This window comes from Pituophis catenifer, unplaced genomic scaffold, assembly GCF_029215685.1.
Source record: "Pituophis catenifer annectens isolate HBS135680 unplaced genomic scaffold, rPitCat1.0.hap2 SCAF_2, whole genome shotgun sequence".
Taxonomy (NCBI): domain Eukaryota; kingdom Metazoa; phylum Chordata; class Lepidosauria; order Squamata; family Colubridae; genus Pituophis; species Pituophis catenifer.
The window spans coordinates 224,984,620-225,002,593 of NW_027256882.1; the positions used below are offsets into that span (position 1 = coordinate 224,984,620).

The 17,974-nt window shown below is 39.0% G+C and overlaps 2 protein-coding genes across 2 annotated transcripts in view; one reads left to right on the forward strand and one right to left on the reverse strand.

The window, feature by feature from the left end:
* On the forward strand, positions 1 to 15,895 carry AK3 (adenylate kinase 3). The gene is made up of 5 exons (XM_070938617.1): positions 1 to 306; positions 7,609 to 7,728; positions 9,765 to 9,937; positions 11,473 to 11,591; positions 14,926 to 15,895. The coding sequence occupies exons 1-5, from the start codon at positions 156 to 158 to the stop codon at positions 15,047 to 15,049; spliced, it is 687 nt and encodes a 228-aa protein (XP_070794718.1). The 5' UTR covers positions 1 to 155; the 3' UTR covers positions 15,050 to 15,895.
* CDC37L1 (cell division cycle 37 like 1, HSP90 cochaperone) overlaps positions 11,567 to 17,974 on the reverse strand; it is a 21,899-nt gene continuing 15,491 nt past the window's right edge. Inside the window, exon 7 of the mRNA XM_070938616.1 lies at positions 11,567 to 11,739. Within this exon, the coding sequence (XP_070794717.1) occupies positions 11,728 to 11,739 (12 nt within the window). The 3' untranslated portion in view covers positions 11,567 to 11,727. The remainder of the gene's footprint in view (positions 11,740 to 17,974) is intronic.

Here is a 17,974-nt window from a genome sequence, read left to right on the forward strand (position 1 = left end):
TTTCTTGAGTTGTTGGGCTGGTACCTGTCGGGCCGAGGCCGGGACCGGCGTGGCCCTCCGGAGGAGATGCTGTGGACTTAGCGGGCGCCACTGCAAGGCGAGGGAGGGGGACGCTGCGATTCTGCTTTCGTCCCATCCCGCCAAGCGGCTCGGCCATGGCGGTGCGGGCGGCGCTGATGCGGGCGCTGATCATGGGGGCCCCGGGCTCTGGGAAAGGCACCGTGTCTTCCCGCATCGTCCAGCACTTCGCCCTGAAGCATCTCTCCAGCGGGGACATCCTGAGGGAGAACATGAACAAGAAGACCGGTAAGGAAGGCGAGTGAGGACGCCACTACGTAAAGCGATCTAGTTCAGAAACGGCAGAGTCGCCCTTATCTAGAAAAGTACAGAAATCCAACGGTTATATTTGTTATTCCATACAAAGATAAGAGTGGGAAATGAAAACGTGCTTTGGGCAAGCCTGGTATTCAGGTGACTTGGTTCACCTATTGTGCTAAGCCAATACTCGACGATTTGCAGAATATGGGAAGCCAGACGTTCAGCCCCCAGCCTGGTGTTAAATGTGAACCAAGCCCTGGTTGATTCAAGAGTTGAAATTCTGAAAGGGAAGGGTTACAAAATAGTTGAAAATAGTTGCAAGACGTCCTAGAATGAAAAGTTTGCAACTATTATATAAAGGTTTGGTTGGCAGGCCTTGTAACAGTATTCTCTTCATGTGGGTTTGGGGTTTTTATTGCTCCAACATTTATTTATTCCACAGCATATGGTATCCCTGTACCCTGGGCAATGTATATACCGTAACTGTCATCAATAATTCTTTCCCAACTATCATTAAAACACCGGTAATGAAATTAAATGGAGCTACAAGTGCTTTTATTAATGTACTAACTCTTCATTGGTGTCTGTTTTACTTTCACTGTTTCACCTCATTGAAGAACTTGAACCAAGCTCAGATGTTTAACAGATGAAGGACCAAATCTGTGGCACAGCAAGCTGAAATTCACTTTAGTCCTCAGAGATCTACTTAGTTATGTTAAGCATAGCTTAAGTCATATTTTTCTGGTGTTTGTAGTGCAAGCCGTCATGCATCCCAAAGAAGCAACATATGTGTGTACATTGTGGAGGTATATTTGGCATGTTTTCTAGCATGCAGTATCTTAATAAATTTCAACCTGGCATGGAACACTGGCAGATTCCATCATTGGGCGAGGAGAAGACTTCTCTGATTGATTACATGATAATTTAAGGGCTGCCCAACCTTGACAACTTTAAGACTTGTGGACTTCACTTCCCAGAATTCCCCAGCCAGTATGGGAGTTGAAGTCCACAAGTCCTAAAGTTGCCAAGCTTGGAAACCACTGATCTCCAGGAATTCAACTTCCTTTATACAAAATTTTTACCTAAATAGCCATTCTGATTTTGATAATCTTTTTAGTATCTCGGGGATAATGGCATTGGGTAATCTATTTCTGGAAATGGATCCAGTTGTTAACATGGCATTTGATCTGGGGCTGGAGCTAGTTTGTGTTTGATGGATTTATCAGTGTAAAGAGTCACAACTGTTCTAATGTAGCATTGCAGATATACTTTATAGTAATTGAAGGTTGTCCTGGAAACTGAACATTATCAAATGAAATCACTCTAGCCACTATTGTTTGCTCAAATACTGAGGAAGAGCGAACTCTAAAAGCAAAGCTTGCCCCTCATTCCTGATTTAATGAGTACCTAGGGCTAAGAATAAACTGATTATATATTTTAAAACACCTACGGATGATTTAGCTTTATACACAAGATCTGGGGGGAAAAACCCTAGGATAAATACCTGAAGTTTCCCAACTACACTTAATAGCAGCATCGAAAGCCTAATGTTAGCAACTAATAGCTTCCCATTCAATTAATAAGCTCCTTTCATTTCCTTACCTTATACCAGCCACAGAACAAGGGGAATGCTTTTAGGGCACTATATGGAGAAGAACATTTGCCTGAATCTAAAATAGAACCTAATGTTAACCAGTTCCCTAGTTGGTCCTTTTCTTTCTTACATTAAATCATGTCTGAGATTCTCAGAGACTTGCTGAACAAGTTCTAGCAAGTTTTTTTTTTTACAAGCTCTGAAATAACAGGCCTCATAAAACAGTTCAAGCCTAATAAACCTCAGATAATTATTTTATTGCTGCCAAAGTCTTATGCCATAATTGGAAATAACTAGCCTTTGTATTTTTCTCCTCTGTTCATCTACATGGATTGTACCACACAAATGCCCAACAACAGGGGTCTAACCATTATAGAGTGCTTGTTTATTAAGGGTACTTCTGAACTGCCTGCTATCGACCCATCAGCCCCTAAGCATAATAAGAAAGCTCTGTGCTAAAGTCAACACAACAAATTGGCTGTCTGGATTAACTGTTAGAGGATATAGAGGCAGATGTGCAAACTGGCTTTAGAGATGGACGCTATCCTCAACTATGTTCAAGTAGTACGGCAACATTTGGCTGAAAAATATTCATCTAAGACAGACTCTGCCTCTGCATTTGATTTCATTTCCAAAAGCAAAGTTGTGGAATAAAGTCATAGATTCTTTTATGATAGGTAGATACCTGGTTGCTGTTAATCCATAATCCTTGTGAGAATGCCAGTATAAAGGTTCATTGCAGTATGCAAGGCCATTATGCTAAACAGATCCCAACCCAAAAAACAGTACTTCGCTTTTAACAGAGTAGTATGAAAGCCTTATTTGGCAAAAGTGCATGTGCAATTACTGTTTGGTGCTTAGATGGGACCTTACTGTTTTTTTGTCCTATTGCAAAGGGTCTGCTCCGAATTGTTCCAAGTGGCCCCATGTTCTCCTAATATAGTATTTAAAGAGGGAGGCAGGATTGACTGAAATTGAAATAGGCTTTGCTTTATTGCATTCTGGTTGAAGCTGTTGTTCTTTTCGGAAAGCTTGGGTCCTTTTCTTTTTGCAAAGTTCTGCAAATTTTGAATCAACAAGGAATAGAACAATGTAGGAAAAATTGCAAAATTATGGTTTTTCTCCTAGGGAAAATTGAAAATTTCTAATTGATAATTTTCTAATTGTAAATTTCTAATTGATAAACTCTTATTGCACTCAAGCAATGTGCCCAAGATATGGAAACCTAACTGGATACTTTTGCTGAGGGTCAGCAAGATAGCTACACAACTGTCCCTAAATTGTCCCTAAACTCTGGAGAACACTAACCTTAGTAAGAAAGCTACACAGCTCTCCCCAAACTCTGGAGGACATTAATCGTAGCAACCTTTGTCTTCCTGTTTCCATCTGCTCAGTTCACATCAATATTTCAATGGACAGTTAATAGATTTACAGACAGCAGAGTATTACCCTAAACTCTGGAGGACACTAACCTTAGCTACGATAGATAGCTAAACAACTATCCCTAAATTCTGAAAGACACTAACCTTAGCAAGATAGCTATGCATAGATAGCTATGCAGTTGACCTAAACTCTGGAGGATATTAACCTTAGCATGCTTTAATACACTCCCTACAGGGGTTCTTGAGGGCAGATACAAAATAATTCCTGAACTAAGGCTGGGTCCTTATGGAGAATGGTCCATAAAAGCCATAATCTGTGTTCTGCCATATTATGGTTTTTTCTAAGGGTACAACGGTCTTTTGATGAAGTCCCCAGGCAATTCTGAAATATTTAATATACAGTTATTACCAGACCAGTATGATTCCATTTCTGTGAATGTGGTCAAATTCTGTTACACTGCCAGTAAAACCAGACAGTCCTTGATTTTATCCATGATCTAGACATAAACTGTTTTATTTTGTTCCATCTGATTGTTGTATTCTGATGAGTGACCATATTAAAGGTATGTATGTATGTATGTATGTATGTATGTATGTATGTATGTATGTATCCCCATATCCATCCTTTTTAATGCATCAATTTAGTATTTGGGTTAGGGATAGATTGTCCTGGAGAAAAGTTACGTGGTTGCTAGGAGTCAAAAATAACGTGATGGCACATCTTAGATTAACACTGAAAATGTGCAAAGAATAAAGAGCAGTTCCTGTTGAATTGGACCCAAATCCTGCCCTGTTCAAACTTTTAAAGAAAAACATGGTTTGGCAGGCCTTCTGAGACCCAAGAAGTATGTGGATATTGCTGATCTTTTAACTGGTTTTATGATTATTTTTAAGTGTTATCTGAATTGTTAGTTGATCGTAAATTGCTCTTTTATATATTGTAACACAGTGTTTTTTATTTGTACATTTCTAAGTGATGTTAGAGAGCCAGATTGGTGTAGAGTTTAAGGCATCAGGCTAGAAATTAGGAGAATGTGACTTCTAGTCCTCCTTAGGCACAAAGCTAGCTGGGTGACCTTGGGCCAGTCACTTTCTCTCAGCCCTAGGAAGGAGACAATGGCAAGCTACTTCTGAAATCTTGCCAAGAAAACTGCAAGAAAGACTTGTCCAGGCAGCCTTGGACATGATTGAAGATAAGAAAAAAAGTGATGCTTAGAAATATGCTGTGTCTGAAATTCAGTTTAGTTCACAATTGATTGGTGTTGGGTTGTTCTACTTTGTTTATAATTTTTCCAATTGAACAGATAGTAGAATCTGTTTAGCTTCTGAGCATCATTCTCTGACGTGTTTTGCATAACATGTAAATGTATTATATTTTACAGAACCAGGATATAAGAAAGCTAATGCATAACCTGCAAAGCCTAAATTTTCTAAATTAACCACTATGATGACTCACACTACAATAATCCATTAGTTTGTAATCTATTAATTTATAATCCATATTAGAAAGATGGGTTGTAGGGAATTTGACAAATGACTCACATCTTGAATTGTGTTTATGAGAATAATTTCCATAATATTATAGCATGGTAAAACAGACTTTGAGATTATTTTTAAATTCTACTATAACCTCATTTTTCCACAGCAAATCTATAAGCAGTGCAAGTAGTCCTCGACTTACGTCCGCAGTTAAGTCCAACATTTATGTTGTTAAGTGAAACATTTGTTAAATGAGTTTTGTTTCATTTTACGATTTTTCTTGCAACGGATGTTAAATGCCTCACTAAAATTGCTAAGTTAGTAACACGGTTGTTAAGTGAATTTGACTTCTTCATTGACTTTGCTCATCAAAAGGACACAGAAGGTGATCAGCTGATTCCAGGATACTGCAACCATCATAAATATGAACCAGTTGCCAGGCGTCCAAATTTTGATCACATGACCCCCAGGGATGCTGCGAAGGTTGTGTGAAAAATGATCATAAGTCACTTTTTTCAATCCCCCTGTAACAGTCACTAAATAAACTGTTGTAAGTCGAGGTCTACCTGTAATATAAATAGGGAGGAAAAAACAGCCCAAAATATGAATATGTGAAAAAACACAAAGTGATAGATATGTACTAGATTACTTTTTAGATTTCTAAAGATTAGTATAAAGTCACTAAAAGATATTCCCTGTTATTTTGGTTGCAGAATTTCCTCTGCATGCCCTGAAGGCATCTAACCAGTTTAAATAGTTTCAAGTTCATATAAGTTAAACATTTACTTGTAGCAACACTTAAAGGTTAACATCAGTGACTTCGCTGAGTTTAAAGTTTTGCTGTTCTTGGAGCATGTTAGCAGCTGCAGAAAGTGTGTTTAATAATAAAGAAAAGAGCACAGATTTAGACTTTTCTTCTTAGGGCAGGAAAGATGTTATTTGCTTGAGCTTTCCTTTCTCTATAACAGGGGTGTCAAACTCGATTTCATTGAGGGCCACATCAGGGTTGCGTTTGACCTCATGGGGCCGGGGTGGGTGTAGCTGGGGTCAGCATGGCCCGCTCAACATCACTCGTGTCAGGGGCGCCTGTGGTGGCCCGAGAGTTCTGCCAGCGAAAACAGGCTCCCAAGCTCAGTTTTTGGCTGCAACATCCTCCTGCAACCCTCCTATGATGGTGTGCTTCAATGGTTAAGATGGCCTAGAGATTGGTAGTTGAACATAGATCTTTTTAACATTTATGTTTTATTGTGTTCTACTAATCTAGATGAAATGTTTATATATTGCTAGTCCATGTATGATATGCCATACACTAAATAATATTAATAAATTACTGTTCCTTTTCTTTGACAAAGTTCCTACTTTATGCTAGGAGTTTGAATGGTACATGATGGCTTACATGCAAATTCCAAGATTATATTTACATTTTGTTAAATTCAGTATATTTTAAAAATTAAACTTACACAGGCAATAAGAAACACTACTGTGTTCAGGGAAATGTGGTCTCAATAATTGTGTGAGATTATTGGGTGCACTTTCTGCTCTTTGCTACTAAAGCATCATAGTAAGTTGCTGACTCCTTCTGTCAGCAGAAGCAACTAAATACACATGCAGCTTTCCCGCTTTATAGTTTGTCTTACCATTATCATTTGTTTAATGTTTCTTTCAAATTGGAATCGGTTCTTGATTTCCCGAAAAACCAGAATCAGAAACAAATGATAAGGTTAAATCTGAAATGACGCAGTTAAAAATAAACAGCGGAAGTCATGTTATTTGAAAGGAAACATGTAATGTAAACATTTAATAGATATGATTATGACAGCCAGTTTGCAAGTGTGGTTGTATAGTCTAGGCCCATGATGGCAAACCTATGGCAGGCGTGGCCAAAGTGGCACACGAACCCATGTCACCTGGCACGCGTGGCCTTGCCTGTTTGCCTTCCCGGTTTCTAGCGCGCATGCATGGGTGACTATCAGCTGTCTTTCACACACATGGCAGTGCCGAAAACCGGTGTGCGCATGCACACTGGCCAGCTGATTGTCGGGTGTGCATGCGCGCCAGAACCCGGAAGTTCAGCTTTTCCGGAGCGCAGTCCCGATTAGTGCGTGCGCGCATGCATAATATTTCCACGCAAACTTTTCAGCACATAGTGCCAAAAAGGTTCGCCATCACTGGTCCAGGTTCTCTCTACAATCACTAAATGCCGAAGTAAACCACAATAATTCATTAGCACCCTATTTGATCTACCAGTGTTTGTTTAGAAGCCAAAATTATCCCAAGTTATGGAATACTTCCAAACCAAGCTGCAAGGCCATAAACAACTTTAATAGTCTATTAAGTAGTTGATTTGGAAAATGTCCAATGAAACAAAATGGAAATTTAATGAAGTGACTTGAATGGAGGAGTAGGTGGAATTGAACAGTCTGTAAATGTAAAAGGAGAGGAAAGGAATGAATTAGCTATAGGAGCCAAAAAGCAAAGATTTCAGCTATGGAAGGAAAGAGGAACAAGAAGATATCTGTTGTCCTTAAATACTGAAACTCAAAAGAGTTAATAATTTGAGCAATGCTTATTTTGAGCAAGAATAGTTTGATTTTGGTTTTGCAAGGGGATATTTTTTTTTTGGCTGTGTTTCTTTAACCTTTACTGAGTCCTTAGTGTAATAGCAACCCTTAGGTGTAGTCTATAATTCTCTGGGAAAAATGTTTTTTTTATTGCTCATTTCCCCACCAATTAAAGATGAATGTTTAGTGAGAGCAAAACAAAACAAAACTATAACACAATTGCCTGCAACATCCCACTTCATTAAGATTTTTCTGTTCATTCTTGCTTCCACAGAAATTGGCCTACTGGCTAAGTCATATATTGAAAAGGGGCAATTGATTCCTGATGACGTCATGACCAAGCTGATGCTAAGTGAGCTGAAAACACTAGATCAGAACCATGTGCTGCTGGATGGTGAGAGCTTGCGTTGTACCTTTTTGTAAATGAAAGGTAGTTTCCAGGTAGTGAACCCTATATGTTAAAACATAGGATGTTGGTTGATGATAAGGTGTTGGCATGAGTCAAGACTGACTTGAAGGCATACACACACGTATATCCAAATTGGATTCTTAAGCATGGGCTATAAAAGAGCTTGGATCCAGTTATAGAAAAAAGATACAAAAGAAAAGTGTCAACATTTATATTACTAGAGCTTTGTTAGACAAAGGATGTAAAAGTCTGTTCAAGCCCCTGATGCATTTTTGTCTGGATCATCTTGAGGGGCTTATTATAAAATTATTATCTGATAATAACCTTCTGAGCTATATAAATCAAGATGAAAAAATGCCAGATGAAGGCAATGGAAAGGAATATTGTCTCTTGGGAATTCTTAATTCTTTCTTTGATATCTGTTCAAGCAAGAGATAAAGCTTCATTGCCTAATTAAATGGTATAGGGACTGTAGACCAAGATAAGCTCTCTGGTCTGATGTTTTCCAAGTTAGGAAGCCTTCCAATTAAATGGCCTTTGACTGTCACAATTTCTTAAACAGTATGGTTATTATCGAGAATTCTGCAACACTTGGCAAAATAATCCGTGTGAGATTAGGTGGCCCCAAAAAAAGCAACTTCCGTTGAATTCTGAAGCATATGCTTAGTGAGCATGATGGTTAAATATGAACATGCTCCCAATACACCGAGGAGGAGGTGGATTTTGAGATCTGGTTAGATCCGACAATGGTTTGATTGAGTTTTAGTTGAAATGAAGTGTTATATAGAAACTATCAGGCTACTGTATTTTAAATGAAATGATGCAGTGCTATATGGGAATATTCCAAAATATATCGATTTTTGGCACTTGGGTATAAATGTTTTCAATTAATAAGCAGGTCAAGCCACACTCAGTAAGAGAAAAGTGATGATATGTTAGCCGTAAACATCGGCAGATATGTAAGCCTGGTGTGCCTTGCCCAAACAGAACCCAAGTCGGAAAGGTAGACTAAACATTTATTCTTTATTGATGTACACAAGCAAAGAGGGCACCTCGCCCATTTGAAGAGCCCCTTAGAAAGGTGGAGAATCAATCAAGGATAATATCTGTAGCTCAGGATTGAAATTGGGGGGGGGGCTTGGTGCTCTTCAAGATTGCTTGTTTTCTTGCAAATGTTTCATTACCCAAACTAGATAACATCATCAGATAATGGTCTGTATAAGTCTGACCTGAGAGCCCCAAGAATCCCTCATGTGGAGAATCACTTTAATTTTAATCACTTCAATCGTAAAGGGTTTGGAGTGAGTTCTTTTGCTGGTTATTATCATTTGACATATCTCTGATGCATACAGCATGTAACATCTCATAATTTCTTAGTATGAACTTCTTACTGCTCATCTACATATTCAGGAGGGTCTCACATTATAATGAGTTTGCAAGTTACTAAAGTTCAAGTCCATGTATGTGAAAAGAAAATCCTCGCCCTTGGCAAGTTTGAACCAGTTCTCTTATCAGGCTGTACTTGTGTAGCTTTCTTTGTTCCTTCAAGAACTAGCAACATTAATCAAAGAAGCATTAAAGAGCTAAAAACATTTTACTAAAGATTAAATATGAATGAACTAAAAACAAAGAACTAGAAAAATTAATCAGACACAGCCAGTTTAGTCTAGGGATTTAAGGCACGAGGCTTGAAAGCAGAAGACTGTGAACAAGTATCACCTTAGTCATGAAGGCTACCTGTGGGACTTTGATCCAGTCACTCACTCTCAACGCACCCTACCTCACAGGGTTGTTTTTGTGGAGTAAATAGGAAGAAGCTGTGTTGAACATGTTCACTGCCTTGAGTTGTTTATAAAAATAATAAAGGTGGGATATAAACAAACAAAATTAATTACTAAAAACATTAATCAAAGAAACACCCCTCAGCTGCTGCCATCGGCCTGATTGGACTCCATCATACTGACAACTCATTTCTGTGCCTTTAGCTATTTGCAATGCCATTTTGTTTTGTTTTTACACAGGCTTCCCCAGGACTGTCCCACAGGCTGAATCGCTGGATAAGGTGTGCCCAATTGACACCGTGATTGTTTTAGATGTGCCTTTTGAGACCATCAAGCAACGTCTGACTGCACGCTGGATTCATCCTGCTAGTGGCAGGGTGTACAATCTTGAATTCAACCCTCCCAAAGTCTCTGTAAGTTGTGCCTATATCTAGGACAGCCATGCAAAAACAGATATTGAAAGCTATCTGCTGTTCATGAGTGTTCACCAACTTGTACATCGAATCCCATTTTTTCCAGTCAGCAAATGTGTGCTAAATGTTGGCTGATCCCCTCTGTTGCTAACCCCTGAAAAAAGTTCATTGTGATTGTAATCAAAATAGAGTTGTGTTGTCTTTAAATAATTCTGTGAGGTAGGCTGGGATTAGTGTTAGAGTTGTTTCTCTTTTGTTGTGATGAGTAAACAATCATAGCTGACATGATTTAACAATATCTGGACAACTATGTTTAGCAATAGCAATAGCACTTAGACTTATATACTGCTTCACAGTGCTTTTACAGCCCTCTCTAAGTGGTTTACAGAGTCAGCATATTGTCCCCAACAATTTGGGTCCTCATTTTACCCACCTCGGAAGGATGGAAGGATGAGTCAATTTTGAGCCTGGTGAGAGTTGATCTGCCAATCTGCTGGCAGTGGGTGATTAGCAGAAGCAGCCTGCAGTACTGCACTCTAACCATTGTACCACCGTGGCTCATCCCAGTTTAGTTGGAAAATTTCTCCTCTTTTGCAATGATCATAATGTAGGGACATAAATTGGCACTTTTCACTTCCAGAAACTGTATAATATTGGTAATTAAAAAGGAAATAGAAGTATCAGCCTGCTGGGTCAAGAAGCTTTTGATGCTGGGCTTCAGACTTAAAAATAAAAGTCATTTTAAAATGGCTGAAATAAACTAACATGAGATTTCAGTTATTATTTTTTTAAACAATATTCCTTTGGGGATTTTGTGAAGATCTTCTTAAAATGTTGCAGATGCTACAGGACAGCCTGTTGAGAATGTCATATTATTTTTTAAATTTTTAATTAAAAGGCAGAGTAAGAATTGGTTGTGATGACATTTGAGCAATATTTTCATTAAGAGTATTTTAATCAGACTGTTAATAGCTTTTATATTTTTTTCAAGTGACAGAAAATCTAGAAACAGACAATTTACCTTCTAGGTATGTCAGTAATGCCTCCATAAAGCCATTCTAGTTCAGTCCATAACTTGATTTTTTTTTACCAACTTGCAGTTTTGTTTTTATATTTTTGTACGTACATACATACAATAATAGTGTTTTATAGAAATCAGCAGTGATCAAACTTTGTAAAAATAGTAACAATGTTAGAAAGATTGGACACATCTTTTGAAAGATCATGTCATACAATGCAGCCTTTTAATTGCCATAGAAACCGTCATTGTCTCCTGCCCAATATTTTAAACCTGTCTCTTAATTGCTCAAGAGATTTCTTGGACTATTGCACGGATGCTGAATATTCATTTATTAAATATAAAGAATACCGCCTGTTACATGATGTGCTAACTTCTGTGATAAAAATGAGGGCAGGATTAGCAGTTTATAGCATAACTCAAAAACCAGAGAGCATGCAGATTCCATAGAAGAAAACTGATAGGTGTATAAACTGCTATTGTTCATAGTAGGGAATCTTCCTTTTCCTATAAACAGGGCCATGATGATCACACAGGGGAGCCTCTTGTTCAGCGTGATGATGATAAACCGGAAACGATTATGAAGAGATTGAAATCTTATGAAGCAGAAACCAAACCTGTCCTGGAGTATTACCGGTAAGCACATTTCAATGTGCAATATTTAGTCTTAATACATTTTCTTTAAACATCTCTGCAACAATTTAGGGATGTTTCAGATGTGTGACACAAACAGTGAGAAAGGAAGCCTAAGCATGGATTTTTGTCTTCCAACTCATGGGGTGATCTAGGAGAAAAGAGAGAAGCTGTTATGGAGTCCGTGTTTACATCTGAATCTATATAACTAAGAACCAATTAAGCTGAGATTAAGTTTGCTTATAATCACACAGGTGTGTGTCATGACTATATATTGATTTTGCATCCCTGTAATCCCTTTCAATCCCTTTTTAAGTCCTGCCTGCATGAAGAATACTACTACTGTCTTCTGTCTTTGCAGTCTTTTACCAATAGCTCTTCCTCCACACTCACGTTTGATTATATCCATGCTTTCATATTTTCAAAGGAAGTCTTTTAATTTTGTATTAGTAGAAAAAGAGGCATTTTGCTATAGCGATTCAAGGCACCGGACTAGAAACCAGGAGACTCTGAGTTCTAGTTATGCCTTAAGCATGAAGCCACTTGAAGGGCTTGGGGCCAATCACTTTCTCTGAGCCCTAGGAAGAAGGCAATTGCAAACAAATTCTGAAAAAACGAATGATTTTCCCATATATGACATCAGGAATCAAAATTGACTTGAAGACCCCAAAGGGGAAAAAGAGGAATAAGAAACATCTTGCTTTCTCTCATTGATGCCTCTACAGGTAATCCTCGACTTATAACTGCCTCTCCGTTAGTCGTAAGTTGGCATTATCGCACAGCAGATCACCGTGTGACCAGATCTGTTTTTTTGACTTTTTGTGGCATACCCATTGTTCACTATGGACTGTTTTTGCCAAAAAACAGAAGTAAATGCCAGTTTTCAGCAAAAATGTCATAACATGTAGTCAGATGGCTGTGAGCTGCTGCAAATGGCTGTCAATTCAGGCCAGTTGCCAAGCGCCCACCATGCAGTCATATGACCATGGGGAAGGATGGCCATCAGAACTTCGGAATGGGTACCTTTGGGGGAGTCCACTGTAACTCTCTAAGGTCACTAAGTCACCAGTCATAAGTCAAGGAATTGTTGTGAATTTAGATATCTGTTCTTTTTTGTTGCTATGTGTCCATTCTGAGTGAGTTAGAATTAAAAGAGGAAAAATGCCCAGTGGGAGGAGAAAGGATTTTGAAACAAACATGACAAGACAGTACAATTATTCCTGTTGTTTCAAAACTGGGATGAGAGGATAAATTTAAGGAATGTATCCTTCTTGGTGAGTTCTTCAGCATACATAGGAGTATGCTGTAAGAAAGGTACTTTAGAGCAGGGGTCTTTAACCTTTCCTGCTTGTGGACTGGTGGGGTGGGAAGGAGAGAGAATGGTTCCACGCAAGCAGTGGATCACATACTCGCACACGCAGCTCCATTAAAGCACCTGCCACTCAGACAAATGGAGTTTCCCACACGAGTACTGCCGCTTGCTCAAGTGGAGCTTCCCGCACGAGTACCTGCCGCTTGTGCAAATGGAACTGTGCGTGCTCACCCAACACTTGTGTGCCCTGGTTTCGAATGGGCCATGGCCTGGGGATTGAGGACCCCTGCTTTAGAGTCAAATCAACCCTGTTATGGAGTCGCTTGGATTTTTGTAGCACCAAAACAATATTGCATGAATACTGTGCTCTGGCAACCAAAACAAAACTTGGCCAATGGTTATATTAACTTCTGTCATTTCCTAACCAGCTCCTGCTAGATGATTGCTACTGAGAAATGGTTATCTATTATTATTTATTGGTTATCAACTGTTCACTGAGATGATAACTTTATGACTGTATCCTGTGTCTTTATCCTCCAGAAGTTGCTGGTTACTGCATCAGTTTTCAGTTGTGGTTATTATTTTCCTGATGATTAAAGTTATACTTTGCCTTTCTTTTTGGATAAACAGTCAAGATGGTTTGCAGCCATTAAAATATATCTTAGAAAACACATAAAATTGCTAGAAGTGAAATAAGAGTTAAGTGCTAAAATGGTATCATTAAAGTTTGCAAGAGAGACACATTTTGGCCGTTTTCCTAAACTTTGGGTGAGAAGACTAAACACGGCTCTTAGGGAGGGAATCCATTCCGTGATCTGGAAGCTCTACAAGAGAAGGGCCTCTCCCACATGCCAGATAATTCAGTTTCTGACTGCAAGGCCATCTTCAAATGTCTATCTCCTGCTGAGCCAAGTAACGTCCTAAGTATAGACTTCAGGCACAGAATAAGAATTGATACAAATTATATGAAGAAAGCAATATAGCAAAAAAATTTTTTAAAAAAATTTGATTTTTTTACATAGTTGACAGGTCCACTATGAACGAAACAGTAGGCTTGAAGTAAGGGAAGGCCAAAAGAAAACATGGAAACAGCTTGTAAAGCTGAGGGAGGTTTTAAAACTACTTAATAAAAGAGTGCAAAAGCAAGCAAGGCAGTCCTCAACTTACAACAGTTTGTTTAATGACCATTTGAAGTGACAATAGCACTGAAAAAGTGATTTATTACTGTTTTTGACACTTACAACCACTGCAGTTTCCACATGATCACCTGATGAAATGCAGCTGCATGGCAACTGACTCATATTTATGACAGTTGCAGTGTCCCAGGTTCAAGGGATCACCTTTTGCGACCTTCTGACAAGAAAAGTCAACAGAGAAGCCAGATTCACTTAACAACCATGTTACTAACTTAACAACTGTTAGCAGTATTACAGTATTTAAGGGGCTGCCACAAAGAAGAGGGGGTCAACTTATTTTCCAAAGTACCAGAAGGCAAGACAAGAAACAATGGTGGGAAACTAATTAAGGAAAGAAGCAACCTGGAATTAAAGAGAAACTTCCTAACAGTGAGAACAATTAAGCAGTGGGACAGCTTCCTTTCAGAAGTTGTAGGTGCTTCATCACTGGAGATTTTTAAGAAAAGACTGGACAGTCACCTGTCTGAAGTGGTATGAGGTCTCCACTTGAGCAGGGGGTTGGACTAGAAGACCTCCAAGGTCTCTTCCACGTCTATTCTGATTAACTGCAGTGTTTCACTTAACAACTGTGGCAAGAAAGGTTGTCAAATGAGGCAGAACTCACTTAACAAATGTCTCACTTAGCAACAGAGATTTTGGGTTCAATTGTGGTCAGAAATTGAATACTACCTGTAGGCATTTTATAAAAGTTTGTATACATGTAGCCATAGAATCTTTATTTTATTTATTTTTTGTGCAATTGATCTCTCATTCTGGACTCTCAGAATCTAAGAATTGTGAGAAAAACTGTTAATGTGAAAATAACTAATGTACCTCGTCTTCTCTCTAGCCAAAAAGGAGTGCTGGAATCTTTTTCTGGAACAGAGACCAACAAAATCTGGCCTCATGTTTATCGTTTCCTCCAAACCAAGCTGCCTGAAGTGAGCCAGAAGGGGACTGCTACTCAAAGCTGAACATGATTCGTTTTACTAACACATGGAAACTACTAATATATGGCTAAATATCCAGTTTCCAGCAATCTTTGGAATCATAAAAATTCAGGAACGGACTGTGATGGAATTATGAGCTTGATATATAGTTGTCTGAAATCTCTAAAATGACCATGTTTTAGTTCTGTGCCAAAGTCTAGTAGGATGATTGACTGCTAGTTTTTTGTACTGGGTATACCTGGATTTTGTAAAATGTATTTAATAATAAACCCATTTTTAGCAACATTTAGTTAAAATATCCCTGGAGTTTGTCAAGAAAAGGATAGCAGTTTAAAATCAGTCCCATTTTGAGAATTTACACAAGACCCCTTAAACAGGATGTAAGGTAAAATCATAGTAAAAAGAATGAGGTAGTTTGTCTTGTACTCTATACATGTTGCTGGGCACGAGGCTTCTATAAATGAATAGTAATCTTGAATATATCAGTTTACTATTTTGGATACTTCCCTGAAACATGTATTAAGAATTCAGACTGAAAACTGTTTAGAACATTTTCAGATGTTTCAAATTCTAGACTACTTTCGTCAATATTTATCACAATGTTCCAATGCTTTGTGCTACTATGACAGATCTTATGGCTAGCAGTCCTGAAAGTGAAATTTGTACCGTTATGGTGTTTATATCAGGGGTGGACACATTTTTTCATGCTTGGGCATTTAGAATTTAACTTTTTTTTTTCAAATCTCTCAACAGTTGTAGAGGGTTTTTTCTTTATGCTGATAGCAGTAGTGGAGGAAGATGCCTCTTTTTGTAGAGTTTCTGGATGGAATTAGTAATTCAAAATTAAAGCAGCCATTTTGCTTCTTCAAATGTACCATAATCTCTGTTGTTATCACAAACCCTTCACTCTTTATCCCACCATCTTAGAAAAAAAGGAAGGCAACAAATTCTATTCAGCCAACAACAGTTAAAACATCATAATACACAGCTATAAAAAAACCCCATAAGCATAATCATCAGCTGAGAGGAAAAAAACAACCAGCCCCAACAAATGAAGGTAACCATTGCACAGACTCTGCCATACATCCAAATCCTCAGTGGCAAAACTTTGTGTTTTAAGATCTTATGAAAGGGTAAGGGTTGGGGAGGGGGGGTGATATCTAAAGGGAGGATACCATGGTAGCAAATGTTGCCTTCTTGGTCCTGCCAAGATGGCACTTTGAAATAGGACCTGGGGTGTATCTCTTGCTGGATCTAATAGCTCATGTAGACATAATTGGGGAGAGGCAGTCCCTCAACCTGGCCTCATGCCATGAAGGGCTTTATAGATCATTACCAGTACCATGAATTGCACCCAGAAGCATACTAGCATCAGTGCAGCTCCTGGAGCAAAGATGTAATGGGCTGACGAGGAGAATACATACCGTATATTTCGGAGTATAAGGCACACCTTTTTCCCCCCCAGAAAGAGGGTGGAAATCTGGGTGCATCTTATACTCTGAATGTAGCCCTGCCCAGCTTCTGAAACCGAGGTTTCAGAGGCTGAAAAAAAAGCAGAGCTCACAACCAACAAACCTATTGCCAAAATTCACCTCTGGGAACAGCTGATTGGGGTATTCCGGGAGGCAGTTCCCCCCACCAATCAGCTTTTTTCTTATTTTCTTCCCAACAACTAAGGTGTGTCTTATACTCCGGTGCGTCTTATAGTCAGAAAAATACGGTAATTGCATGTTTGTAATGGGCAGAAGGAATAACCTTGAGGAAGAGGAGGAAGGGCTGCAACTAAGATATTGGTAAGATGAAACAAAGCTTGATTCCTGGGAAGAAATGTAATTTGTGAAAGTGTCTCAGGCATGACTCCCCCTAGTTCTCAAGAAGATGAGAGAAAGAGAGGGGAGGTATATTCAGGCCTGCAAAATTATGCTACCGTAAATTTATAATACAAGTAGCATTCTTAACTTCAGTTTCCTAGCCTGGTCTACCTTGAAGAGCTGCCAACACATCACTGCATTCTGTATCACTTACTGATTTTGGATGCTCTTCAAGGCAATCCCATCTAAAGCATATTTTGCAAAGGTGACCAAGGCTCATGAGTGATCATGAGCAGAGCCTGCCAGTCGAGGAATGGGCAAAATTGGCACAAACAAGAAGTTGCACAAAGGGGTTTCTGGCCATGGCTGCTACCAGTTCCTTGAAGAGAAACCATGAGTCCAGGCGGATTGTGCACAGATTTTGTTTGGGGTAGCACAACCCCACCCAGAGAAAATTTCTAAAACTAGAAAGCCCTAATATTCATAACCACTCAGTCTTGCTAAAGTTGAAGTAAAGCTGTTGTTTCCCTTTCAAACCTCACACCCGAGACACAAAGATTGAACTTCCACATTATCATTTGGGCAGGCAGGTATAGTTAAACTGTGTGTCAGCATATTATACTGATACCTCACCTGTGCTGTGGGATGACCTCACCAATGGATTCATGCAGATTCTAAACAGGAGTGGAGACACTTTAAGCCTGGTGGAGCAATGCACAGCATGGGAAAAGGGCCTGACCATTCCACACCACTCCTCACTGAGTAGAACTGGCTCCAGAGGAAGAAAGAGAATCAGCACTTACTGTATATTTTGAATCTGCAGTTGAACCCAGAATTGCAGCCAATGGGTAATAGTAAAAAAACCAAACAACTACAGGAACACCCCACTCCCCCCAATTGGACACTCTTCAAAATGATCCAAAGGTACTTTCTTAATAGGCCTATTTTCCTCATATTAGAGCAAATGTTTCTAAATATTTGCAATTTGCCTTTCCATTGTACTTTGGGATACAAGACAAAGTTGAGCTTGTCTTTTGTTTTAGCAAAACACATCAGGCTGGAAGAAATTGAGCTAACATGATACACCGAGTTTCAGCTATATCCGAATTACCACATAGAAAAATGATTTCTAAACCAT

Excerpts from the sequence above, each read along its gene's own strand:
- AK3 (XM_070938617.1), top strand. The coding sequence starts at position 156 with ATGGCGGTGCGGGCGGCGCTGATGCGGGCGCTGATCATGGGGGCCCCG. Across the intron at positions 7,729-9,764 it reads GAACCATGTGCTGCTGGATG|GCTTCCCCAGGACTGTCCCA; the intron begins GTGAGAGCTTGC and ends GTTTTTACACAG. Across the intron at positions 9,938-11,472 it reads TCAACCCTCCCAAAGTCTCT|GGCCATGATGATCACACAGG; the intron begins GTAAGTTGTGCC and ends TCCTATAAACAG.